The sequence below is a fragment of the Prionailurus bengalensis genome, chromosome C1 (assembly GCF_016509475.1).
Source record: "Prionailurus bengalensis isolate Pbe53 chromosome C1, Fcat_Pben_1.1_paternal_pri, whole genome shotgun sequence".
NCBI classification, from domain to species: domain Eukaryota; kingdom Metazoa; phylum Chordata; class Mammalia; order Carnivora; family Felidae; genus Prionailurus; species Prionailurus bengalensis.
Window position 1 is genome coordinate 120,775,166 of NC_057345.1, and position 27,426 is coordinate 120,802,591.

Below are 27,426 nucleotides of genomic sequence, written 5' to 3' on the forward strand. Positions count from 1 at the left end.
ACTTAGCTATAACCTCTTTTTAAAAAATAACTATTAAAGGGCCTGGGTGGCTCAGTTGGTTGATCTTCTGACTTCGGCTCAGGTCATGATTTTGCAGTTCCTGGGTTCAAGCCCCACATCAGGTTCTGTGCTGACAGCTCAGAGCCTGGAGCCTGTTTCAAATTCTGTGTCTCCCTCTCTCTCGGCTCCTCCCTACTCACACTCTGTCTCTCTCTGTCTCAAAAATAAATAAACATTAAAAAAATAACTATTAAAATATATTTTAATATTTTTCAAAATGTTTAGCTTATTTTTATCCTTAGCCATCCTTATAGGATGCATTTGTCTTTGGTTATGTAGCCCAGCCATTTTTTTGTGCATGATTTTTTGTTTTAAAATAGCTTATTTATTTGTTGTGCTGGTACCTTCATAATAATAATAGAAAATTAAGAAATGGGAAAAAATACAAAGACTAAGTCACCATGATATCACCAGCCAGGGATAATTACTGACCTATATTCCAAGTAGGAAATATAAAATATGTATATCAATGGAGAGAATTAGAGTTCTCTAAAAATGGCGTTATATTTTACATTCTGTTTTGGTTTTTGCTCAAGAATGTATAATTTTGCTTAAGAATATGTTTGCATCCCAATAAATATACCTCCACATCATTTTTACTGGCTGTAGATTATTCATTGTGTGGTACTGATTTAACTAGCTTAGTTTGTATCTTTTTTTTTTCTTTTGGCCATTATATAGGACATTCTCATAGCTAATTTTTTTCTTTTATCTTTATTAACCTAGGATACATTTCACGAAGTGGAATTGGGTCAAAGTTTATGCCTAAGGCTATTGTACCTCTTGGCAGATTGTCAGGCAGAAAGACTGCTGTTAACTTGAATTTCTGAGCTCATCACTTTGTGGTTCTCTCTCTTTGTCTTGGCCTTGTTGTTCTTCTTCCTGGGGATTGTTCCCAGTTCTTTGGCTTTCCTCTTTGAGATGTGTTCCTTTTTGGCTTCTCCATTCCTCCTTTAACTAGCTGCTTTCTAGAAGGCCTGCTGATGGTAATATTTTCAAAGCACGTAAGAAAACAAAACGATTGCCACCCAGGACAGGTTACCCCTTACCACCTTCTCTTTGTCGTGTCATAACATAATCGCTCACTTGTCTCACTTCTTGTGCTCATGTGCGGCTTGCTTCCTCCTTTTCCGCGCTGTCAGCCTTCGTATTCCTGAAGTACCTGCTCTGTGCAGTGAGGTCTGTCCCTCTCTCTTAACCGTGAGTAAAGAGTACTGTGAATTTTTACCCGAAGTTCCAAGAAATGTTTACTATTCACTGAACATTTTTTGGTAATGTTTAGAATTTTGTTTGAGAATAGAGGGAACGGGGGTGGGGTGGGGGGAGAAGACTCCAAGAGTTTCCAGTCTAGTTGAAAGAAAATGCTTTGCAGAACTTACCGGATCACCTAAGAGACCATGTCATTTGAAGTAACTACTCCCACGTGTTGTGTTCTACCACAGGAGATGCTGTGAGGAAGGCCTTTCCATTCAGCACGTACAATATAAATGTGGCAACATACGTAAAACAGTATTAGTACATTTTATTAATATATATTCATACGTAGGTTACAAATGTATATCTTAGCCCTTACTGTGTGTCAGATAGTATTAAATAATTAAACCTCCCAATAACTCTACTTATACCTTTTTTACAGATGAAAAATTACATAGGTTAAAGTAACTTGCCCCAAGTCAGACGGGTGGTAAGTTATGGGGTTAGGGCTAAAACCTTGCTTGTGCATGTATTCACTCACTGTGTGCCAGACCACGCCGTAGGAGAAGAGGTAAAAGCAGTGATGTTCCACCAGGAAAGGGTTTAAGGGAATTTGGGGTCTCATCGAGGAAAAAGATATGACCGTAAGGGGCAGCAGCACAAATAAGCTTTATTTGAGTGATGCTTTGACAGGTTTGCTTGTAGGAGAGGGCAGTCCCTCACAGCAAGCCACTGTCCAGAGTTTTAGGCTCCAAGGCTGCATCTAGAAGGGGAAGGGAGCAAGGGAACTCCCCGGGGGATCCTGGAGATTGTCCGTGTGCCTTGGCGATGTCACTCAGCACTGGCACAGGGAATATCTGCAGCAGAGATCTCTGAAGGGCAGCAGTGATTTGGGGTCTTTACAGTTCCAGGGCCTATCCAGTCTGTGGTTAGCAAATGCAGTTTTATGGAGTATGCAACATAGGCTGTCAGTGGCTAAAAATCTGCTCGTCTGGGCCGTGTTTAAAAGAATGGGATGTGTGAAAATTTCAGTTTGGCACTGGCACACTCCTGATCCAGTCGGTCTCGGCCTGCTGTGAGGAACACGAACCTAAGAACCAACATGCAGAAGCCGCGTTTGGCTCCTTTATTTAGTGCAGTGACCTTAGTCTTACCCAGCAAATTATATTGTTTGATTCAAGGAGCCCTGAGGTGGGATGTGTGCTGGTCCTCAAGAAGCAGAGCAGAGCTCAAGTGAAAGAGAATAGAAAAGGAACAGAGTCTGGAGAAGACTCCACCTCCCCAGCTAACTTTCCTCCCTGCAGACATGCTTCTCTCCAGAAATGGTCGCCATCCATTTGTCTCCCATTTCCTTCACCCAGTACCCAGGGGTTTTGTTCTGTTATTTTATTAACATGAGAATGAAAAAAAAAATATTTGTCCCAGTTACAATAACTTTTTCTTACAGGATCTTTCAGGACATTGCCCTTGATGGTGGAGACCTCTGTGGATCCCCGTTAGGCAGAACCAGAGTTAGTCTGTGGGGCTCCTGGGCTGAGGTGTATCTGTGAGAGTTGGTCTGGGCTGGTGAGCCCTGAGATGATGTGTTCAGGTCAACAGACCCAAGACAGGAGGATGTCACTTCCTACTGGCCTGGGTGTGGCCCCCACTGGAACTGTTGACCATAGACGTTGGTGGGGGTGTCTCGCTGCCTGCTCGGTATTCCATAAAGGAGGTACCTGCTGTAACTGAGGGGGCAGTGATCAGGCCTTTGCTCCAGACACTGCCCCGGCGTTGTGCTCTTCCACTTCCCTTCCCGGCCTTTTGGAGATGACTCGGGAGTTACTTCACCCAGTGACTTACAGCCAAACCCGTAAGGTAGAAATATGTGACTCTCACAGGACAAGAGTTCTCTGCTTTACAAAAGAGTCACTTTAATATTTTAACCCGGCTCATGTGTCCTTTAGCACAGAGAACAAGGGACTGTCCAAGAGCTATTAGTTCAGTCCTCATTTTGCAGATATGGAAACAGGCCCATTGAAGGAAATCCCCAAGGTCACAGAGCCAGTTAGTGGCAGAGACCACGCTAGACATCAGTGTTCCTGACTCCCTGTTGCTTTAAAGGGTGACTTAGCAATAGCTCTCTATAGTTGCCCTGAAATTTAGGTCGTTGTCACTTAAGCAAACCACGTAATGACCCGTGAGGCAGCCTCAGGTGTATGATGGTGTCATGAGAGGACTCATTTGAGATGGCTGGAGGGTGGCAGGAATGCCCACCAGAAGCAAGTCAGTGCACTGGAAAATTCCTGGGACCAGCAGCCAGGGGACCTAGTACTGTCTCAGAGATCCTGGACAAATTATCTAATCTCTGCTTCTTCAGTAGGAAAGTGAGGGTAATGGCACCTGCCTTGCCTCCACCTCTTAGTGTAGTTATGAAATGCCAAAGGTGAGCGGTATATGACATGGTGCTTTTAAGTAGAAGGAATAATTATGCAAAGGCCAACATTGTCACTGTTTGGCAGAATAAAAGGTCCTCGTAGCTGTTGGTTTCGGTATGCTATTGTTTTGGAGTCAGCCCTTTTTTTAGAAGAATCCAATTTCCTGTCTTGGGTCATTGACTCTATCAGTGGTAACTAAGGAAGATAGCAGTTAAGCTCAATTATATAGTACTGCTATAATAGTAGAGCTCAGTGAGAATTAAATCATGGGCAGTAACTGACGTCATGTGGGTTCATTATATTTTGCATTTCCCCATAAATCTGTTTTACATTATTCATAGCTTCCTATTCATGTCGACAGCAGGAGCAAACTAGGGATTATTTCTGGCAGCAAGTTATAAGAAAACCACTCCCGCATCATCCCAGACCCTATTCTGTTCCTTTTTTACAAAACTGTTAAGATTATATAGTATGTCTTACAAAAGAATGTTTCTGTGTGTTTGAAACTTCTCATAATAAAAAGTACAGTACTAAAGTTAACCAGAAATATCAAGGGAGGAACGACTCTAATTGGAATAAAAATGCCACTCTATGGAGCAGCCTGCTAGTAATGCTTGTCCTAGTGATGTCCAGGTCGAGGATAGTGATGATGAGGTCTGGTGGTGGAGGAGAAAAAATCCAGGGACAAACGACTGGAATACCTTCCTTGGCATAAATATTCACCTGCTTGCGTTCAGAGGCCTGAGCATATTTTAAGATATGATTTGGCTGCCAGCTTGGCAGTCAAGGAGGACATTCACCTGGGGCAAAATGCTAAATCAGGTGGGGGTAAAGACCTGCATTAATTGAGCACCTACTACATACCACGTACTTTGCTTAGGAGGCATATATGTACATATGTGTAGTTTCAGGATGTGTCCTACACAAAATAGATCTATGTTTGCTTCCACATTTGTACAAGTCAGTGAAAGTTGATAGAGCATTTTATTTTTTTTATACACTTTTTGAGGGTAAACCTCAACACGTTTGTAAAGAAGATATGTATTGCTGAAGGGTTTATATCTACTCCTCTGCTATTTTAGAGTCTAAGAATTGAAATCTCCTTGACCACTTGAGGAATTTGTTTAAAGGATTCTGGGTTAACATACACACCTGTGACTGTTGAACTGGTTTGTGGCTCGGGTGGTGAAAAGGTCTGGATACGCAGTGACTAGAAAATTTGCGTTTTTGTTTTGTTTTGCTTCTGGAAAATTTTGTTAAGGAATAAAATAGATCTGAATAGAGAGATAAACCTTGCTTCTCAAGGCAAGATTCAATATTATAAATATGTCAGTTCTTTCCAAAATAATCTGTAGATTTGTTGTGATTCTGATCAACACTCAACTGCTTTTTATTACAAACTTGACAAGTTGTTACTAGAATTCATTTGGAAGAGAAAAAGTGTAAGAATAGCCGGGAATTTGCAGAAGAACAGTGGAGACAGGATAAAGGTTCCTAAAGCAGGAGGAATAGAAGAGGGGAACACCTGTACATGGTATACATATGCATGCCATTCAGATCAGGGGAAGGCTAGACTATTAAACTGATGATGTTGGCATTCTTAATTTTCCATTCAGGAAAAAAAACTTCTGAGTAGTTTAAAAGGCTAAATATAACCCATACAAGTAACATACAAGAACTTTTTTTTTTTTGACAATCCCTGGTATAAGAAGTAAGATATAAAATGATTACGTTTGACCACATAAAGTATTAAAATGCCATAGGACAAAAGAAACCCACCAAGTGAAAACAAAGTTGAGGGGCAATATATTGAGTGGAAATACTTGCTACCTATGTGCACATCAAAGGAGCAGACTCCTTGAGGGTGGCCTCCCTGAGCGCCCCCGGCTCTCCTACAAGAGAGGGGTATACTCGCCACGATGGGGAAAGACTAGCCTCCCTGACCGGCCGGGATGCACCCAGCGGCCAGTTCAGGAGGAGGGCCCTCTCACACTCAGTAAGTCCTCTGTCTCACCCACTCCTTAGGATGTTTACAAGCCCCGTCGGAAATACAGACGCCAACAGGGAGCAGGAGAGCTGCTGGATGAAGAATCTCGAGTCCATGCTACGCTTTTGGAATATGGCAGGTAATAAAGGGGACCCAATCTGAAGTGTCTATTTTATAAAACCATTGAAAAGAAAAGCTGATTTGGATTGCTTCATTGAGATTAATTTGGTTGGCTTTTACCTGATTGAGTTTACCGGTTTGGGTCCGAGATTTCCATCACCGGGGGCTTTTTTCCCACGCTTCTGTGGGTAGCTTCCTGACGATGGTGGTGGAGGCCTTTTCTTTGCAGTGCCCCTCCGGAAATTTGCGTGTAACTGTGTGCCCTGTCTCTGCCCTCCTCAGAGTTGGGGGCTGGCGGTATTTGCAGAGGCTGGGGGTGGGCCACCCGTCATACCCCTGCCATTTGTTACAATCTTTAGGTAAGCTAAAGAATCGAACGGTTACACTGGTTTTACTCGAAGGGTTAGATAATAGTTTTGGTTTCCTGTGAGGAATTGTCCTGAGCAGGAAGATGAAGAATTTAGAAGTATTTTGTCACTTCTTAATAATCTAATGTTTTACAAAACCAGTTATCTTGTGTCCTCATTTTTTTACTTAAAAACTCACAAAGAAGCGCTCTCCTCGGTGAGTTTCTTGGTTGACCTTGGGTATTAACCTTCATTTATGTCCTGCGTTTTCTACCTAGTGTATCTGACTCCTTGACGTGAGTATGTCGCCTTGTGCTTCCTTTCTTTGCCCTGGGAGTGGTTGCCGTGTGCTGCTCTGCCTGCTAACCCAGCCGGCTCTGCCTTGAGCACCTCTCTGAGTGAACATCGGTCTCATGGCCGCCCCCTCTGGAGGGGCAGTGCTCCAGTACTAGTGCTGGAGAGAATGAGAAGGAAAGTAGGCTTCGTTGGTTTATAGACACTCCACCTTCCAAGTGGAAAAACACTTCAGAAAAACTTGCCACTCTTCTTTCCCTCTTTGTTGTTGAGGGGGTGGTGTGGTGTCCGGTCCCTCTTCCTAAGGATGGAAGCCGGTCCCTTCCATTCCAAGGAAGGTGTTGTTCTGGCCCTAAGCCGGCTGTGCCGGCCGCTCCACGGCTCACCAGTTGCTGCTGTGAATTGAATTCCTCTTCTGAGTCAGGCACCACCAGACCATCCACATAGTTTGTAGGGCCCAGTATAAAATGAAAATGCAAGGCCCCTTGTTAATTAATCATTATTGATAAGGCTTAATTATTAAGAATTTCAAGACAGCAGCAACTACCAGGTGTGGTGCCCTTTTGGAGTTTTGGACCCTGGGCAACTGGCAGGTCGCAGGCCCCGGGCACTGTGATGGGGTTTTGCAGCCACGCCCCAGTGTAGGTGGGCATGTGAGTCTGGGGGAGCCAGAGCTGGAGAGACCACCTCCCTGGGTATCACACATTCCAGAGCCAAAGAATACTCAGGAGAATGCTGTGGTTTTCATGGTTTCTGTTGTTGATACCTCCATGTTTTCCATTGTCATGGATGCTCCAAACGTTCCTGGGCGTGTAAAGGAGTCAGGGATTCAGTAAACTGTCCACCTCACCACGACCAGGCTGACGACATTTCACCATTTTGTTTTGAAAATCCCAGTTTTAAACTGGCTCTTTTGCATGTGTTGTAGAGGGTAGTCATTCTTATCATATGATGGCTGGGCAACTTCAGGACATCCCTGCCCAGAGTCTGGTGGGGCTTTCTTTAGGGAAGGGAGCAATCCACAGGTTTTCTTTGTGACTCTCCTCAAACTTGGAGTAAGAAAGTGCAGAGTGTGTCCCTATCAATCTTAATTCCTGTCGGTGGGGTTAGACTGACTTCTGTATTCTAAGCTTAGGGTAGGTATTTGATGAAGGATTTTTTTTTTTTTTTAGAAGGATGGTTTTGCTTTCTTTTTAGCTTTCCTGATGAGGAGAGGGTGAGTTTGTGAGAGGTGGGGAAGTGGGTACTTAGGACATTTTGATGGTTTAGTTAGCTCAGTTTTCTCTTTTGAGAATGGTAAAGACAGCATTCAGAAAATTTAAACAATAACTTGCCCAAAGTCCACTGTTAACTACTATTAAGAACTATTAAGAGCCTCACACTGGGACTTGAACTCAGGTGTTGTTGGGACTCCAAAAGCGTGCCATTGTCATTATCTACAAATACTGTTTGAACCTCCAGGGGAAGTTTGGCTCCTGGTTTTAGAAAGACAAGCCCAGTCTTTGTTGTTTGGTCTGATACTGAACAAAGAGAGTGCTTATTAAAACTGATGGGGCAAACTGGAAAAAACTTAAAGCCCCAGCAAGTGTGCATTTCATGCCCCCTCCTTGGGAAGGCCCTCCCCTCCTTCCTGGCTATCAGACTTTTTCCTCGGGGGTTCTGTCAGTACCATCCCCTCCATGGAGGTCTGGCCCATTAAATGAGGATTACGTTAACAATATAAATGTGAAGAGCTTTGGATAGTTTGTCCTGTGTGGGAAACAGTAAACGTCGGTTGTTAGGCTCTGCCCTCATCATCCTCATCACCATAATCATCGTTAACAGCAGCAGTTTTCAGTTCTCAGATGCCCTTAAATATGACCAGTAGATCCAAACGCGCCTCTCCTTTCAGCTTTCCTTGTTCCTGTGTGCTCTGTACCCCACCACAAGCCCTCCCCCAAGCCTGAGAAGTCTTGCACACTCTCCCTTCCCTTCCCCAGTCAGGCAAGGCCGGGCCTTCACTGGTCCCGGGACTCACTCACCTCTATCCTGTCTCTCCCTTGAGTATCAACATCGTGGCACCCCTTAATTGCTCATCCCCACCTGGGAATCCGAACCCCCATCTCTTGTCAGTGCCTCTAGTTTCCTCATTATCTCACCTTTTGAAAAGAGGGAAAGTATTTTGACTCCTCGAGTTAGAAGGTCTGAAACTCTTTGGGGTTGAAGATTACTCATTAGCTTGGGCCCACAGTGGCTTGGAGGTCAACATTCCAGCTGCTTCCACCTTTTTTTAACTCTCAGTCACTAAAATGAAGTTGAACTTTGAGCCTGGTCACCCATGCTGAAGGCCTTAAGGATGGTGTGTGCCTGTTAAAAACATGTTTGGATAGGTTTGTTTAAATGTTATGGCTTTGGGAAAACAAGACTCGTGGTTTTGACTTTACACTTAAAATTGTAAGTCTATAATATTTCAATTTTATTATGGGTCCAATCAGCTTTTAGGAGCTAAATTAAAACACCTAACCATGCTTTAAAACTGCCACTGTGGGGAAATGCATTTTATGTGCAGTATATTTGACTTTGTTTAAAAAAAAAAAACAAAATTCAGCGGAGTACATTTGAAGATCTAATTGGCTTTATTAAGTGACTCATGAATCCGGCAGCCTCCCATCTAGCAAGTAGAGATGAGCTCCCAAGAGCTGTACAAAATGGAAGGTTTTTATAGGAAGGAAGGTAAGGCAAGAAGTTATTAGCAATCCTTAGAAAGAAAGGATTGTTTCAGGCAAGGTCACCTTCCTTTAGGGGGAAAGGAGGGAATCTTACTAAGTGGATTACCTCATCTTTTTCTGGAAGATGGGGAGAGTCCATATGACAGATTACCTCTTTGGTGCTGACCAGAAGATTCCAGACTGATTGGGTTAAAATTCCACTCCTAGAGAGGTTGAAGCTGCAGTTAAGTCTTGGTTTGTTCACAGGGGTGAGGGATTCCACCTTGGGCCCATGGCTCTCTTTTTAACAACTTGCAAGTGGAATTTGGAAGCACTACCACTAGAATACTGGTGTTGGCTTATTCCACACCATTTGAGGCCTAATTTTAGTTGCTTTGAATTATTCTGTACTTAGTAAAGGAAATATGGCATGTCTCTCCCAACCTGTTTGGATCCTCTGTCATGGTAAGGCCTGTGACCGCTCGTAGTTAAGCAGATACCTGTGAAATGAACAAAGAACAGGGCCCACAGCCCTTAGTATTTAGAGCTTTTTTATGCCCTTGTTTTATTTCACATAGTTTGGTACCTGTCTTAATTTGCCCTGGGGCAGTTGTTTTTGAAGGTTAGTTTGCTTTCTAGAACTATGATGTTCAGTATGGTAGCTATTAGCCATATGTGGCTATTGTGTACTTGAAATATGACTAATGTGATTCAAGAACAGAATTTTAATTTTAATTAAGTAGTACTGAAAGACTCAGGCTTGATTTAGTTATTGGAAAAAGTTCAAGTTTATTGGAAAAAGTTCAAGTTTGTTTGTGTGAACCTACTTATTTAAAGCTATATATTTAGCTCTCATTATATTTTTTTCAGACTATGCTGTTCTAGAAGGTGTACATCCTTGATGTTAAAGATCAAGTGTAAGGTGTAGGGTGTGAGGAAGTCAAGTGGGTGAAAAGAGACCAGAGCTCTGTTGGTGCTGACAGTGTAAGACATCAGCAGGGCTGGTTGGTCAGAGCTAACAGAGGGAAAGGCAGAAACAAATTGAAGCATGTGGCAGCACAGATCAGACTGACACTTGTGAGGCAAGGGCAGGGCAGACAGGGTAAGAGGAGAGGGAGGTGGGAGGAGAGAGCAGCATACCTATGAAAGATAAAAGAGAAGTAAATGCTTTGTAGAAATAAGTTGAAGCATCCCGTTGTTCTTTTTGAGGGGTGATAGGCCAGAAAGGGATACCATGTTCTCTTGGTGAAGCTCAAGCAACATGGAAGTCTCCCAGAAACCTCTCAACCAGTGAACATAATGAGACAGGAATTAATAGGCATCTGGGGACAGCTCTTTGTCATGGAAGCAGTGTCACCATGTCACACGGAGAAGGAGGGCTTTAGAAAAATCAGCCAGACTCTTCATTCAGCATACATTTCTTGAGTACCTACTGTGTGCCAGGAGCTGTCCTAGGTGCTGAGGATACAAAAGCTGATGGAGCTGTCTGTGAACATTCATAGCAGCACTGTTCACAAAAAAGTGGAAACAACCCAATTGTCCTTCAGCCGAGGAATAGATAAGCAAAGTGTGGTTTATCCATATAAAGGGATATTACCTAGTCATAAAAAGCAGTGAAGTACTGATTCATACTGTAGTATGGATGGACTTTGGAAACATACTAAGTGAAGAAGCCAGTCACAAAGGGCCGCATAAAATTCAGTTTATAGGATATGTCCAGAATAGGCAAATCCGTAGAGATGGAAAATCGGTTAAGTGGTAGCCAGGGGCTGGAGAGGGGAATTGGGACTAACTGCTAATAGATACAGAGTTTCTTTTTGAAGTGATGGGACTGTTCTGGAATTTGATAGTGGTGATGGTTGTCCAAAGAGTGAATCTACTGAAAATCACTGAAGTATATAGTATCAAATGAGAAATTTTATGTTATACAAGTCATATCTCAATTTAAAAAGTTATTTAAAAAAAATGAGTGAAGCACTCTGTTGAAGGAGTGCAACAGAGTTACAGGATTAGACATAATTATCGCACACTGTGAGATGAGCATGTTGATGGTGTAAACACAGAAGCGCATACCTGTGGGGCCTAAGCTAGGCCTTTGGGTGGTCAGAAAGGCCTTCCCACAGCCTCTGTCTTTATGAAAGAGTAGAAGGAGCCTAGAAATCCAGTCTCCCACATTTAGTTGTTTCCTGCTTCATTTGGAAAATCCATAGTTTTCAGGGGCCTTAGATGAAGGCTGTCGGCCTAAGAGCATGTCTTCTGCCCTAAGGGTCTGCATGAACTAAAGGCCTGGAAAACGAAGGAACACCCATGGTGCAGGATTACTTCTAGGAGGGGGAAACTTCGGTGAGACCCTCTTTTGGCCGGGGTTCACTGGGTGAGAACCTAAACCCTCTGGCCAGTTTCAGCAGAAGAGGTTGACTACATGGATCCTTGGGAAGGTTTGAGAGGTGGGACCTAGGCCAAGCCAGGGTCACTCCCCAAGTAGCACATCAGAACTGGGCTTCCAAGGATGCTGCTTCTTGCCTCCACCACCAGGAAGCTAGCTAGTGGCCTGTGGGGTTAGGAAACCGATCCGACAGCTGCTGACAGAGAGACCACAACACTTCCGCCAAAATCAGAACACCACTGTGACAGCTGCTGGCCCCCAACCAGGGTATCGGTGTGACCCACAGTCATACAACACACCCTTCATACCCTCCCTCTCTCCTCACATAGCTGCTGCACATTCAGATCTCCAGTAAGTGCACCTGACAGGTGGAGCCTACATAGCACTCCAGGCCCTAGGTGCACAGGAGTGTAGAAAATAGTCTTGTTTTCCAGCCTCTGCAGTACGGGAGGGTGCGTAGATATCGTGAAACCAATTCACAGGATTTGCCATAAGGTCCTTTAGAGAGTGTGTGTGGATACTCAGAATTTAGCCTCAGTCTGCTGCACTTTGGGCCTACAGAGTTATGCCTAATGAGTGGGCACACTGTGCCCGGCCTGGACTCTTTCTTTGGTCTGTCCAGTTACATGACAACCTACTGCAAGACCAGGTGATGCTTTGGCTTCTTGATTTCTGCATTTTTCTTCCACTTATCTTTAGTTTATTTGTTCTACATTAGACATACTAAATGTAAAAGTGGCTCCCATGCCCTCTGGGAAATGGATGCACACGTGCATACAGGCAGTTGGACATGATTGTCTCTGGGAGGTGGAGAAACATGTACAGGTGTGGGATGGATTGGCCCAGGCAGAGTGTCCACGCGTGGGGGATGCTTTGGGGAGGAGGTAGCTCGAGAGCTGAGGTGCGGGGTGTGAATAGGAAAGGAGGAGAACAGCCCAGGATGTGCAGAGCTCTGTGTCAGGCAGTGGATGCCCAGGAGGGAAGAGGCCTGCCATTGACTCGTGCGGATGAGGCCACTGGAAGCCAGATAGGAGGTGGGAGGAAGAGCGGGAACACAGTGGGGCTGGAGGCCAGCGTACCGACCCAGTGACCAACACGTGGCGTCAGCATGGCGTCAGTAAAGGTAGAGCAGGAGTCTTTGATTGGTTTCTCTTAAATGGCTGCGTGTAACTTTATTTCCTTTTAACCTATTCGGAAGGTAAGTGAGGTAGGGTGTTTTGCATAATGCTTTTTGTCTTAGGTTGAATGGATTTTGCAGTGTTGCTTAACAGAAAAAAAAAAAAAGAGCCTAAAAATAAACTAATTTAAACTAAATTGCATTTTTGAGTTTCTTTGATTTAAGGTTGCCTGAAGTGAACGCATAACACTGTTGACATCCTGCTTGGACTATGTTTGAGAATGAAAAATGGGCTGGACCCCAGATTCTGAATGTAGCCATTAGAGAGCATGCTTAGCCCAAGCAAACACACTCCCGTTTGTTTGTACAGAAAGTTTTAAGGCTTTTAGTTTAAACCGTGGATCTGAAATGCAGCTCCTGGTTCAAAGAGTAATGGTTGCACTTAAAGAAAATACTGTACTCTGCACCCTCTGAGAGTTGCCATTGGTAGTATTCACATGACAAACAGAATGGCTGGCCCTTTGTTCAAGAACAGTGGAACATGTTTCTGGTTCAGGCACTTAAAACATTTTCTCCAGTTATTATATGGCCTAAATTTTCTTTGGTACTTTGCGTATAAAACTCCAACCAAAATGCATTTGACCAAATTTGTGTGACTTTTGAATAGTAATTGAACTCCCCTTTTTTGTGGCCTGCAGGAGATATGGATTTAGCCGCCAGAGCAAAACAGAGAAGGTAAGACAAGCATAGATAATGGGAGAGAACATTGGAGAGATGGAAGTACCCCCCCCTCCCCCCCCCCCCCCCCCCCCCGCCGCCCTTGTCTGTCTGACACTGACAGGCTGCCCGCCTAGCAAGAGTGGGATGTCCGTGCTCTGGTCGCTGGGCAGCCTGGCACACGAGGGATGTACCAGCTGCCTTTGGCCACCGCACCTCCCTTGTATCTGCAGCCAGCCACCTTGGCAAGTCGGGGTGCTGAGGCAGCAGCCTCATCACAGGGCTCAAAGTGAGAGGTGATTGGAAGTCATGGCCCCGGGGGCAATTCCGTGCACTCTGATAACTCCAAAAGTGTGACGATGAAGTCCATTCCCAGGGCCCTGAGCACTCCCCATCTGATGAGAGAGACCCTAGACAGATGTGAACAGGATGTTCTCAGTGAGCTAGAACACAGCCACATATTACAGGCCTGCCCTAAGACAACCTAGTACCTAGTGTGGAGAAATCAGGTAAGTCAAGAGGGGATTTCTAACTTCACAAAGCAGTCTCAAAACTTTCTCTTAATTCAGATATTTCCTGATGATCTTCAGTTGTTGGCTGCAGGGCTGTCATGTCAGTCTTACAGTGCCAAACCTTTACTGTGTTTCAGGCCCTTTGTTCAGGGCTCTGCGTGTATTTGTTTCACTTACTTCCCTGAACATCTCTATGAGGAGGATGCTTGCTACCTTTTTTCAGAAAAGCTGAGGTCAGAAAGCTGAGGCCCAGAGAGGCTCCCTGATTTGTCCAAGATCACTCAAGCTCCTAATTTGCCACGATAAGAATCTGAACCCAGGTCTGTGTGACATCAAAGTCTCTGCCCTTAATCACTCTTTTAAATAAAGCACTAACTAATATTCTCAGTGGCCTCTTAAAAAGCAGAGTCCTGTAGTTCAAGATCTATCGATACCATTTTTTTCCTCATTCCCCATCAGACACCCAGATAGTCTTGCATGGGACACTTACTCCCTCAGCTCTGTTCTCCTGCCACCCCTGCCTCTGTCCAGAACCCCATCCCTCAGTCCTTCCAGGAAGCCTTCCCTGGCTCCCAGCCTCCCTCTGCTTTATGTAGGAATTGTTGTCTCAGTCAGCAGGGGGCCTGAATAGTGACCAGGAGCATGTGTTCTGAAGCCAAACTGGCTGGTTTCAAATCCCTCCACTGTGTGACTTTGGACAATGTACTTAATTGTCGTGCCTTAGTTCACAGCATCTACAAAACAAGGGCAGCAATCGTATTGCCTCACAGCATTGTTGTGAAGGCTGAAATGTAAAGGATATAAAATCACCCATCACAGAGATATCTATAAGCAATGGCTATTTTATCTGTAGGAGTAGTTCATTAGTAATCAGTCATGGACTGATTATGATGCCTTTTTGTTTGTTTTCTCATTATTTATTTTTTTTCACATTTGTGTTTTTATTCAACTCAACAGTCGTTTCCTCCGACGCTAGGTGTTTTCTGGAGTTGAGTAATGTCAGGTAGTGTCTGATATAGAATAAGAATTTGATGTGTACATTTGATATGATATATGATTTAGTCTGAAAAAATTGTCTATGCGTATGGGTATTGGATGTATTAATTATGGTTGGAAAAAGCATGCAATGCCCGTTAAATAGTATTCACTTTGGGCTTGTCTTGTCCCCTATAGATACAGGTTTCCTCCAGTATCATAAAGCAGAGCATATGTATGAAGCCTTTTATAAGCTAAAATGGAGTAAAGCAAAGAAGCAGTTGCCATTCATTTATATGAAAAAAAATTTGAGTGTTCCTACACCTAAAAACAATAACCTCTCTTAGGCTTCTCTGATACTGTGGAACACACCTCGCTAACAGGTACACAAAATAAATTGAGATGAAGCACAGATGTTCAGATACAGTTCTGAGCTCTGGCAGCTTGATGCCAAGATGCCGAGAGTCAGTCCCAGGGCGGGAGCTCGGTGGGCCGCACTCACTGCCCAGGGCACTCGCTGCCTCCATAATGAATGGCTCACTGCTAAACCAGCCCCGAAAACTGGTTTCACTTCCACCTTTTTTTGTAAAAGTGAAAATCCTTTTCAGATTTCTTTTGGTTAGCAACAACAGGTACTCACGTAGGTCTTCTGTGAAAGCAAAGTGGCCTGATGTGAACTTTGAAAAGCAGGGGATACGTGTGTAGATATACCTGTATAGGAGCTCACGGTGCTCCCTGGGGTCAATTATGGGCATGTCGTAGAAAAGCATCCTCGCACTGGGATGGTCTGAGAAGGGTGTCTGAGACCAGTTCTCTTTTTCCACCCTAGAAGACCCTGATATCCAGAGAAGGTAAGCCTGAGGTCACCCAGCTGATGGGTGGCAGAGATGGTATTAAAACAGGGCACTCTAGACTTCCAGCCCATGTTTGAGGAGCAGCATCTAATCCGGGTGTCTTGAGTGTGGTACATTTAGAGCCTGAGGCTGGGTCCGGAGCATGAAGCTTAATCACCAAGCAAAGCAGTTTAGGTTTTTATCCTTCACACAAGAGGTTTTTAAACTTCGTTGACTGCTTCTTGGCAGTAAGAATCCTGTTTTTCATCATGATTTCAGTACCCACGCGCAGACACCTCAAAAACAAAAGCTTCCCTTTTGTTAACAAAAGTTAACCCTTTACTACATGTAAAACACTCTGATATCTCCTGTTCTATTATTTTTGTTCAATTTATATAGATGCTGGTCATACCTGCTAAATTACTTTCATATCCCACTGATGGGTCTCAACTGGCAGTTTGAAAAAAGCACTCTGTTCGGCAGTGATTTACTCTCAAAGGCATTAAAGTAGGGGAGAGACCCTGTCAAAGTATAAGGCTGGCAAATGTGTACGACCTGATAGGAATTTAATCAGCAAGCAGGTCAGAAATGGATACAGGCATTGGCCAAGGCCGGGAGCTCAGCCTGCTCGGTCTGTATTTGAAATGGAACCTCAGGTCTGTGGATTTTCCACTTGTCAGGGACTGCTACACCTTTCCAGATGCGTGTGCTTTCTTTCCCAGACTCGTGCCTTGCATTGTTGTCCTTTCTCTGCTGAGTCTTCATCTCGAGTGCTCAGCTACTTTTGCATCTTCCCTTCCAGGCAGAGGACAAGAAAACGACACTCCCTGCGGGGCTCTCGGCTGCAGAAAGAGCCGATGCTCAGGAAGAAGATGAGCTTCAGGCTGCGGAAGAGGTGTGCGGCCCACATGAGTCCCCTGAGGCTTCTGTTTAAATCATCTGGGGAGAAATTTCCCTTCCATCCCCAGCTTTGCAAAATGGCCAGCTGCCTCCCTCAGTCACCTGCTGTTAGCTGGCCTGTCACACCCTTTCCAGTTTCCTTTTCTCACCCCCCTCCTCTCCTGCCCCTGCCCCGTGAGGCTCACTATAACAGATCACATAAAACAAGCCTTGGATTGTGGTGCAGAGATCTGTTTAGACATGTTGTGGAAGTCTTACGCAGTCGGGTCCACTCACTGCTACTTCTCCCACTCCTCTTTCAGCAGCGAATTCAGTCACTGATGACCAAGATGACCGCCATGGCGAATGAAGAGGTGAGGGGAGACTGTGTGGGGAGGGCGCAGTGTGGAGGTGGGGACTTGGAACTGCCCTGCGCTGTTCTGTGGGGCCTCCTTACAGAGGGACCACCTTTAAGAGAACCCTGTGTTTTCAGCACTCAGTGCTTCCTGTTTCCTTGAGACCTTTCTTTTAGGAAGCTTTTTACCAATACGTAGTGTCGCTGTCCATGGGAACCTCTGTGGGGCTTGAAGGACCCTTGTGAGAGTGGAATGTCCCTGCTGAGACAGCATCCCAAGGGCTTCTGTAGAAGAGCCGTGGTTCAGCCCTGCCTCTCCATAACCAACCATTCCAGAAGAGCCCTTACTTTCTGTTTCCTTCCCACACCATCTAGGTAGAAAATAGAATACTGCATTTATAGTTGGTCTGCCCAGACCTCAAGGCCTGTCCAAAAGGTTTAACCAAGGGCTTTGAAAGGATCCTTCCTTTTTAGGTCAGGGAAGGCCTATGGCAGTAAAGAGATATTTGGGGAGTTCCGAGATTCCTCTATCTTTCCCATTTGTACTTCTTTTTTCCCTGAGTCCTAAGCCCTCCAAGTTCCCTGTAGGCTCTGTCAGTGACCCATAGGAAGAGACCTTGAGATGGGGTGTGTGAGGTAAGGAATGATTTTCCAGAGGTACCCGGGGACCAGGGAGAATCTGGCACAGTTGAATGACTCAGGAGGTAGAGAGAGGGCTTAACATTTGTCCCGAGGATTGTTTTCTCCCTTCCTTGTTGATGAATGCCTAGACAAAAGCCAGAGTACTTTTTCCCCAGGGAATATTATCTGTTTTGGTATACTACTCAGGGCATTTTCCAGTTCTGTAAAAGACAAGGCATGGCCTTACACCCCCCCCCCCCATCCCTGTGATTGCAGAGCCGTCTCACCGCGAACTCCGTGGGCCAGATCGTGGGACTCTGCTCCGCAGAGATCAAGCAGATTGTGTCCGAGTACGCGGAGAAGGTATGTGGGGGCCTGGCTGGCATCGTTGCCTCAGGTGATGCCTCAAGGATTTGTTCTCTGCCCCTACACCCTTTCGCAGCATTGATGGAGTCAAGTTGTAATTCATCAGCAACATTTGTCAAAAACATGCATGCCACGCAAAGCCAACAGCATCTGCCCGTTAGCTCAGTAAATTTTCCTCTGCAGTGCCTATTTTTCTATACATATAAAGAGAAAACCTGTCTCTCAGAGCGATTATCGCATCTGATAAATCGATGCCGGAGGTATAGCACAGGCATTTCTCCTCTACCAGGCTTCTTATAACTTGGGCCCAGTTTGGTGATTGGGTCGAGGAATAAGCTTTGCCGCTTAGGAGACAAACCCCATAACTCAACCAAGCCCAAGGCAAAATTTTTTGTTCCACTTTATTAAAAGTGTATAGAATGAACTAAAGCCTGAAAGTCATATTTCAGTGTTAGATTTTTTTCCCTCTCCTAAGAATGGGCAGCAGGACCTTGACTATTTCAGGGAGACAGTGATTAATCATTTTGCACATAACTGATTCTGGTCTGGCGGAGATGTAGTATCGGTAAAATCAGATTTACAGGGCATTGTTTCACATCCTTCCTTCCCCAGCCGTACTCCGTCTATCCCCCTAAACCGTTGATGTCTGTTGAAGCATCCAGCTTTGCTTTGCCTGTCTCAGGAGCCTTGACGACAAATTAGTTCTGCTCTGACCCGCCGTGCAATATTCTTCTCAAGTGATTGTGCACAGATGATGTAGTTGGGGAAGGGATGTCTCCCGAAACTGGGAGTTATGACCTACTGTAAACACAGCAGGTGGCCACCTCCCACCAAGTGAGGGGTCTTCTGAGCAGGACAGCCAATACAATGGCTTAGAATGTCTGGGGGTGGGATTCTCCTGTTTCCCCCACCCCCCCAAGTCAGTGCTTCTTTGCATGGGTTTTTAATGCAACTTTCATAGAAAGACTTTGTTGTAGATGTTGTTCGCTTTATTTGTTTGCTCTTGTTTTGTCAATGTCCTCCCACCAGAGACCACCAGGAACACAACTGTCACTGAACAGTTAGGTTTATTGCTGGTGGTAGTGAGGGAGACTGCTCACCAGTGGGGAACCAAATGGCATCTCAGTAAGGAGGCATTAGGAAAAACTTACTATGGAATTCGGGCTCACTTTAGCTGATTTGAGGAAGGACCAAGAAAGTAGGACTTTGCTCTGTGTTGGATGTTTTAAGGAAGGGCAGTTTTATAAAGGAGTGTCTAAATAAATTGTATCAGTAAGATGGGAGGGATGAAAAAAATTCTAGAAAGGTGGGAATGAATCAAGGTTAAGGTTGTATGCTCCTATTAGCTGGTATAGGGGGATGTTTGGTCATGTTTGTGGTTTGAACAGTGATCAGGTTTTGTCCATGATCAGACGTGATTACAGAGTGGTCGTGTTTTTACCTGTATCTGTAAGACCTTGTGTGATGTTGACACTCTTTGGAATTGTTTATGTTTAACACGAAGACCTAGTATGCACAGGCCGGCTCCCACACATCCAGGCTTTGCTGAGAGTGCCAGCTGGGCTCACAGATGCCAGAGGCTGCTTTTCTCTTCCTCTGTGTGTATATTCAGGTATCTATTCCAGCATAGCAGTATTACTACAAAGGTTGTAGCTTAAAAACACACATTCATTATCTCACAGTCACTGTGGGCTAGCAGTTGGGCACAGCTTAGCAGGGTTCTTTGTTTCAGACTCTCACAAGATTGCAGTGAAGGTGCTTCCTGGGGCTGCTGTCTCATCCAAAGCTCAACTGGGGCAGGATCTGCTTCTCAGCTCATGTGGTTGTTGGCAACATTCAGTTTCTTGCCACCTGTTGGCTGAGGTCCACAGCTCGTGCTGGCTGTCAGCTGGAGACTTCCCTCCATTCCTTGCCACGTGGCCTTCCCCAACATTGCCCCTTGTTTCATCAAAGCCAGCAAGGGGCAGCAGCTCCTCATGGGATAGACAGTACAGCTTTATGTAGCATAGCTATCTATATGCACTCACATGCATCCCATCACCTTTGCTGTGTTCTCTTGGTTAGAAGCAAGTCACAGGTCCCACCCCCACCCACGGGAGGAGATGACACAAAGGCCTGAACACCAGGAGGCAGACACCAGGGGGCTGCTGTCAGGTTGTCCACCGCAGTATGTTTGTTCTTCACTGTAATCTTACTGCCATAAATTGGGCTGACACCAGGCACTGGCAATTTATCTAAAATCCCTAGCCTTCCCTTCCCTTCAGGGTTTCAGTAATGAACCCCTCGGAAGTGGAGATAGGGTTGAGGGATGCCCAAAAAGGAAGCCATCAAGAGGTACTTGAAAGAAACCCAAATTAGGCTGTGAACAGGATGGATTTTTGCTTAGTGAGGAAAGGGGACAAGATAGTTTGGGGAGGAAAGAAGAGTGAAAATGATTTTGTGACCAGGGGATGAATCGAACAGCCTGCCTGGGACAAGTTGGAAAGTTGACAGGCATTGGGATATAAAAATGTGGTAAAACACATGTGCAGGCTTCTCTTTGTAAGGTTCACAAATTCTTATAACAGTGTAACGTGATAAATAACCCATGTGTTTCAAAGCAATTCCCTGAGGTATGTAACTCGATTTAATATGGTTCCTGTAGAGCAGCAGGGAAGAGGAATGTAAAAAAGCTCCCAGATATATAATTCATGAGTTCACGTAGGCTCTTGGCCAAGGAGCACCATCCCCCTCTTTATCCAAAGGGTAACACTCTTCTCAGAAGGTGCTAGATGAGACACCAGTGTGCTTTTTGGTGCGGATGTCTAATCTGTTCCCTGCATCTTAGCATTCACTTTTATAAGGAAGGAGAGTCTGTGACTGATTTGCAGGCAACTAAGAAGCCTGACTATCCAAAAACCACTCCCATTCCACTGTCCCCCACTAACCTGAGCCAGAAGAAAGGGAAGGAAGCTGAGCCAGGCAAGGCTGGGCCAGGGGAGGTGCCTGGTCCCTGAAAGGGTGGGAAGGGACTCTCCCTAATGCCACATACCTACCAACTTATATACCGTTTCAACCACTTTAATACTTGACAGCCAGCTAAATCATTCCTTGGTCAGCATCTTCCTGAGCCAGAATCTTAGCACATTTTGTAAATCTAGATGCACAGATCTGTCTTGCGGAATCAGAAGAATCTTTCCTGAGTGTGCCAGGTACCTTGCATACCATTATCTCATTTAATTCGCAGCAAATCGTCTGCCTTCCTTCATCATTACACTCATTCACATGCAGTCGAAACTATCTGTTTATGTGTATGTGGACCACCTTTTACTCTCTCTGTAACTTTGGGGCCTTGCCAAGAGCCTGGCAGTGTTGGTGCTCAATACATAAACATGTGATATATCCATTTTGCAGATGAAGATACTAAAGATCAGAGGTCTTAAGTAACTTGTCCAGTATCTTGCAGCTGGTAAGTTTCAGATTTGCATACAGGACCATCTGACTTTGAAACCTGTCTCCTTGGCAAGGTGACGTGTTCATACGGGAAAGCGGGGAAGGCCTCCTTTGCCATCATCCTTAGTGTCTGCCTTCCAGGCTTTGCAATGACAGCCTCTTTAGCGTCTTTCCTCATCCAACTGCCTACCTTGAGCTAAGTAGAGAGAAGAGGCCAGATCATGTTGGGAACTAGCCACAGAAATAGGTAAACTGAAAATGGTGTGTATGTGTGCATTGTTTTTCATGTCACTGGAAAATAACATCCTAGCCAGAAGACTGTCAACTTCTCAATGAATTTTGGACCACCGAAGGACTTATTTGTGGAAGGATTTTTTTTTCCTTAATAGGTTTTGGAAATTTTCCTTTCCAACAATTAAGAAGTTCTGACACCAGGACACCTGGGTGGCTCAGTCCGGTTAAGCGTCCGACTATTCGTTTCGACTCAGGTCATGATCTCATGGTTTGTGAGTTTGAGCCCCACATCACTGTCAGCACAGAGCCTGCTTGGGATATTCTCTCTCTCTCTCTCTCTCTCTCTCTCTCTCTCTCTCTGCCCCTCCCCTGCTCGTTTTCTCTGTCTCCCTCTCAAAAATAAATAAATAAACTTAAAAAAAAAAAAAAAAGTTCTGGCACCATTGCTTCTGACCTGTTGATTATGAGGACCATTCTCTATCTTGCACTTAATCCAAAGCCTAGACTGTCTTGAAATGATATCTTTCAGGAGCACTTGTGGGGAGCTCAGGTAATTAGAGCTGGGTGTAGCCAAAAAGAGGTAATGGCCAGAGTATGGTCAGGGATGCACGTAGAAAAACAGAAAGGAAAGAAAGTCTCTAGAGAATGTAGACAATCACATTTGATTAGATTTTGTCCCTTTGTACCATGATAATTTTTTTAAACAGTTTTTTTTTATTTTAATTTTTTTTTTTTTGGAGGCTTGTGGTCATTGTTTCATTTTTTTTTTTATTTTTTTTTTTTACTGGTACATTGGGCTATGTATTTTTTATAAATAGTATTTATTGTCAAATTGGCTGACATACAATACCCAGTACTCATCCCAAAAGGTGCCCTCCTCAATGCCCATCACCCATTTTCCCCTCTCCCCCACCCCTTCATCCGCCCTTAGTTTGTTCTCTGTATTTAGGAGTCTCTTGTGGTTTGCCTCCCTCCCTCTCTGTTTGTAACTATTTTTTCCCCTTCCCTTCCCCCATGGTCTTCTGTTCAGTTTCTCAAGATCCACATATGATTTGAAGACATACGATATCTTTCTCTGACTGACTTATCTCACTCAGCATAATACCAGTTCTATCCACGTTGCTGCAAATGGCAGGATTTCATTCTTTCTCATTGCCAAGTAGTATCCCATTGAATATATAAACCACATCTTCTTTATCCATTCATCAGCTGATGGACATTTAGGCTCTTTCCATAATTTGGCTATTGTTGAAAGTGCTGCTATAAACATTGGGGTACGTATGCCCCTATGAATCAGCACTCCTGTATCCCTTGGATAAATTCCTAGTAGTGCTGTTACTGGGTCATAGGGTGGCTCTATTTTAATTTTTTGAAGAACCTCCACACTGTTTTCCAGAGCGGCGGCACCAGTTTGCATTCCCACCAACAGTGCAAGAGGGTTCCCATTTCTCCACATCCTCGCCAGCATCTGTTGTTTCCTGATTTGTTCATTTTAGCCACTCTGACCAGTGTGAGGTGGTATCTCAGGGTGGCTTTGATTTGTATTGCCCTGATGAGTGACGTTGAGCCTCTTTTCATGTGTCTGTTGGCCATTTGGGGATATCTTCTTTGGAAAAGTGTCTATTCGTGTCTTCTGCCCATTTCTTCACTGGATTATTTTTTTTCGGGCGTTGAGTTTAGTAAGTTTTTTGGATACTAGCCCTTTATCTGATATGTCATTTGCAAATATTTTTTCCCATTCCATCAGTTGCCTTTTAGTTTTGTTGATTGTTTCCTTTGCAGTACGGAAGCTTTTTATCTTGATGACGTCCCAGTAGTTCATTTTTGCTTTTAATTCCCTTGCCTTTGGAGACGTGTCGAGTAAGAAATAGCTGCGGCTGAGGTCAGAGAAGTTTTTTTCCTGCTTTCTCTTCTAGGTTTTTGATGGTTTCCTGTCTCACATTTAGGTCTGTCATCCATTTTGAGTTTATTTTTGTGTATGGTATAAGAAAGTGGTCTAGTTTCATTCTTCTGCATGTTGTAGTCCAGTTATCCCCCCACCATTTGCTAAAGAGACTTTTTTCCATTGGATGTTCTTTCCTGCTTTGTCAAAGATTAGTTGGCCGTATGTTGTGGGTCCAGTTTTATGTTCTCTGTTCTATTCCATTGGTCTATGCATCTGTTTTTGTGCCAATACCATACTGTCTTGATGATTACAGCTCTGTAGAGGCTAAAGTCTGGGATTGTGATGCTTCCCGCTTTGGTTTTCTTCTTCAATATTACTTTGGCTCTTCAGGGTCTTTTTGTGGTTCCATACAAATTTGAGGATTGTTTGTTCTAGCTTTGAGAGGAATGCCAGTGCAATTTTTATTGGGATTGCAGTGAATGTTTAGATTGCTTTGGGTAGTATTGACATTTTAACAATGTTTATTCTTCCAATCCATGAGCTTGGAATGTTTTTCCTTTTCTTTGTGTCTTCTTCAATTTCCTTCATAAGCTTTCTATAGTTTTCAGCATATAGATCTTTTACATCTTTGGTTAGGTTTATTCCTAGGTATTTTATGGTTCTTGGTGTAATTGTAAATGGGATCAGTTTCTTTATTTCTCTTTCTGTTCTTTCATTATTGGTGTATAAAAATGCAACCTATTTCTGCACATTGATTTTGTACCCTGAGACTTTGCTGAATTCATGTATCAGTTCTAGCAGTCTTTTGGTGGAGTCTTTTGGGTTTTCCATGTAGGATCATGTCATCTGCAAGAAGTGAAAGTTTGACTTCTTCTTTGCCAATTTTGATGCCTTTTATTTCATTTTGTTGTCTGCTGATGCTAGGACTTCCAACACTATGTTAAACAACAGCAGTGAGAGTGGACATCCCTGTCGAGTTCCTGACCTTAAGGGGGAAACTCTCAGTTTTTCCCCATTGAGGATGATATTAGCTGTGGGCTTTTCATATATGGCTTTTATGATGTTTATGTATGTTCCTTCTATCCTGACTTTCTTGAGGGTTTTTTTTATTAAGAAAGGATGTTGTATTTTGTCAAATGCTTTTTCTGCATCCATTGACAGGATCATATGGTTCTTATGTACCACGTTGATTGATTTGCAAATATTGAACCAGTCCTACAGCCAAGGAATGAATCCCACTTGATCATGGTGAATAATTCTTTTTATATGCTGTTGAATTTGATTTGCTAGTATCTTGTTGAGAATTTTTGCATCCATGTTCATCAGGGATATTGGCCTATAGTTCTCCTTTTTTGTGGGGTCTCTGTCTGGTTTAGGAATCAAGGTGACGCTGGCTTCATAGAATGAGTCCAGTAGTTTTCCTTCCATTTCTATTTTGTGGAACAGCTTGAGAAGAATAGATATTAACTCTGCTTTAAATGTCTGGTAGAATTCTCCTGGGAAGCCATCTGGCCCAGGACTCTTATTTGTTGGGAGACTTTTGATAACTGATTCAATTTCTTCACTAGTTGTGGGTTTGTTCGAATTTTCTATTTCTTCCCATTTGAGTTTTGTCTACCGTGATAATTTTTATGCCACTTGTGATGTAACAAGCAAAGAAAACTTGTCTCTTAAGTTCTGCCACTCACTAACCTGGACAGTACGCTGTGTGGGAGCCTTTTGTTTGCAAGTGATAGGAACTGTGTCCAGAATGGTATAAACAAAAGGGAGCATTTATCAGCTGTCATAACTGGGAGGTCCATGAATGCAGGGCTCCTAGAGACTCAAACAGCCTTGTCTCATCTTTCTGCCTTTGTTTCACTCTGTCTCTCTCTGCATTGTCACCTGGTGGCTTCACCACAGACTGTCAGTCTTCTCACACCCACCGCACTTCTGTGTGTAAAGTCCTAAGGATGACCTCTGTTCGACATGGTTCTGGCCTTGATTGGCAGCTGTCTGGAATGAAGAAGAATGGTGATTGTGAATCCCCACAGGAACTGTTATGAACCAAAGGATGCTGGGCACACGCAGTGGCCGGCGCCTCCTAAGCCTTCGCTCCCGGTAGGACTGCAGAGAATTTGTCTAACTAAATTGGATGGGATTGACCCAGAAGAACCCATTGTTAATATGTCATCTGCCTTGTTGAGGTAGCTGCCTTCATGTTGTAATTTCTCTACGCTGGTTTTATATTTTCAGTTAGTGCTATTCCACTTAGCTTTTTAAAACATTTACAAAGAAAAGTGGTATCATTTGGGGGATATTTTAAGTCTTCAGCTTGATTTCTTTTCTGCCGAGAACTGACAGAATTGAGCCCCTACATGGGATGATCTCTTCTTGCAGCAAACACCTGTTGTGCACGTACTGTGTCCCCGGCAGTGTCAGGTATGGAGGCAAGGACAGAGTTATGAGAAGATGTGGATGCTGCCTTGAGAAGCTCCTAGGTAGCAGTCAACCAACCCATAAAGAGAGAAATTGCAGAAGAATATAGCCTGGTGATCTCAAGTGGATGCCAGTTGTTGCTTGGTTTGTGTTGCCATTTGAAACATCAGTACACGCTCGAAGCAAATTGGTTGTTGGTATAGTTGATACTGAACTTTTTTTCCTGGTAATAAATAGACAGAATGAATGACTTTTTAAAACTATACCCAGTTGAGACAAAATGGAAAAGAATAGACTAAGGGGGCTGGGGACTGAGGAAAGATAGCACGCCCCAGGGGCCTTGCCAAGATTAGCAGGTCATGGGGACCTTAGCAACCAGGCGACCCTGACTACTTGTTGAAGAGTCAGGCCTGAACTAGAACTACCGTGGTTTCTGGTAAGTGTAGATTCAAATGTTTCTAATCCCGTCATCTGGCCCCTCCACAGAACAGCATTTTTTACCATCTTCTAGCAACACTGGCATGTAGAGTTAGGGAACAAGTATGGTATAAGGAAAGAGTTGCCTGCCCTCTTGGGAAGCTCCTGCTGTGACCACAGACAGAAAAAAGAGGTTTTTTCTAGGGGTGGATTTTTATACCCCTTCCTTCTGGACTCCATTTCTTCACACAAGGTCACGAGTGTTTGACAAATCACATCCTACATCTGTAAACTTCTGGAGGGGCAAGATTTCATCTTTGATCCCTGTATCTCAGTTGCCTAACACATAATAAATGCTCAGTGGAGGCTGACAAGTGACTCTGACAAGATTCTGCCGAGACTCGCCCAGGGGCCATTCAGGGTGACTTTCCCTCCTAAGACAGACTCTTCTGAAATGTTGCGTGGATCAGTTCCTTGTAGTTTCCTTCCTAGCGCTGCTGACAGTGCCCTGTGTTGCTTGTCTCTACCTGCCTCCCAGGACTAGGATGTCTGTTGTAAGTGATGGCTGGGCTCATTGAATATCCCCAGTGCCTAACGTAATAGGGTTTTCATGAACGTTTGTGGAAGAAAAAATGGAAGGGAGGGAGAAGAAGGAACAAGAAGAGCTTTCAAAACTCTCTTCCTCTGTGGCACAATTTAGACTTGAGGAGTATGTGGAGGATAACCCCTTTATTTGTGGATAAGGCTTTACCTGACTGGACTGTGAAGGTCCAGGGGTAAGGTCTGTGTCTTTTTCCATGTCCCCGGTGCCTACCACTGTGCCTCATACATAACAGGGTCTGAGTGAAGGTTACTTCAACTAAGCAAAGGAAGTTGGGATGGAGAGATTTAGAACGGTAATCAGAATCTGGAGATTAAGGAATCCTGTGAATCCGGAAAGAATAATGTTAAATATATGGGATTTCTAAAGTGTTCCACAGTCTCCTGAAATCTGCATGACTTAAAGCAATAGATAGTAACTAACAGCAACTAAAGAAGAAAAAAATGGTATCAGCTAATGAATTGTTGACCTAGTAGGATGGTCTCAAGCTGCACAGTGCAGCCCACAGTCTCAGGATCTGTATCAATTTGGATAAAGCATAGAATTTGTTTTGTCAGATTTGAACATCATTG

General features: G+C 44.1%; 1 protein-coding gene across 4 annotated transcripts in view; it reads left to right on the forward strand.

Annotated features, from left to right (window-relative positions):
- The window catches only part of CCDC93 (coiled-coil domain containing 93), a 92,834-nt gene that overhangs the window by 24,423 nt on the left and 40,985 nt on the right, over positions 1-27,426 (forward strand). The window contains exons 7-12 of one of the 4 annotated variants that reach the window (XM_043576596.1): positions 5,697-5,797; positions 6,404-6,421; positions 13,308-13,344; positions 16,449-16,541; positions 16,849-16,899; positions 17,778-17,864. In XM_043576596.1, coding sequence (XP_043432531.1) covers positions 5,697-5,797; positions 6,404-6,421; positions 13,308-13,344; positions 16,449-16,541; positions 16,849-16,899; positions 17,778-17,864 — 387 coding nt within the window. The remainder of the gene's footprint in view (positions 1-5,696; positions 5,798-6,403; positions 6,422-13,307; positions 13,345-16,448; positions 16,542-16,848; positions 16,900-17,777; positions 17,865-27,426) is intronic. The other 3 variants (XM_043576597.1, XM_043576598.1, XM_043576599.1) reach the window with 3 other exon arrangements.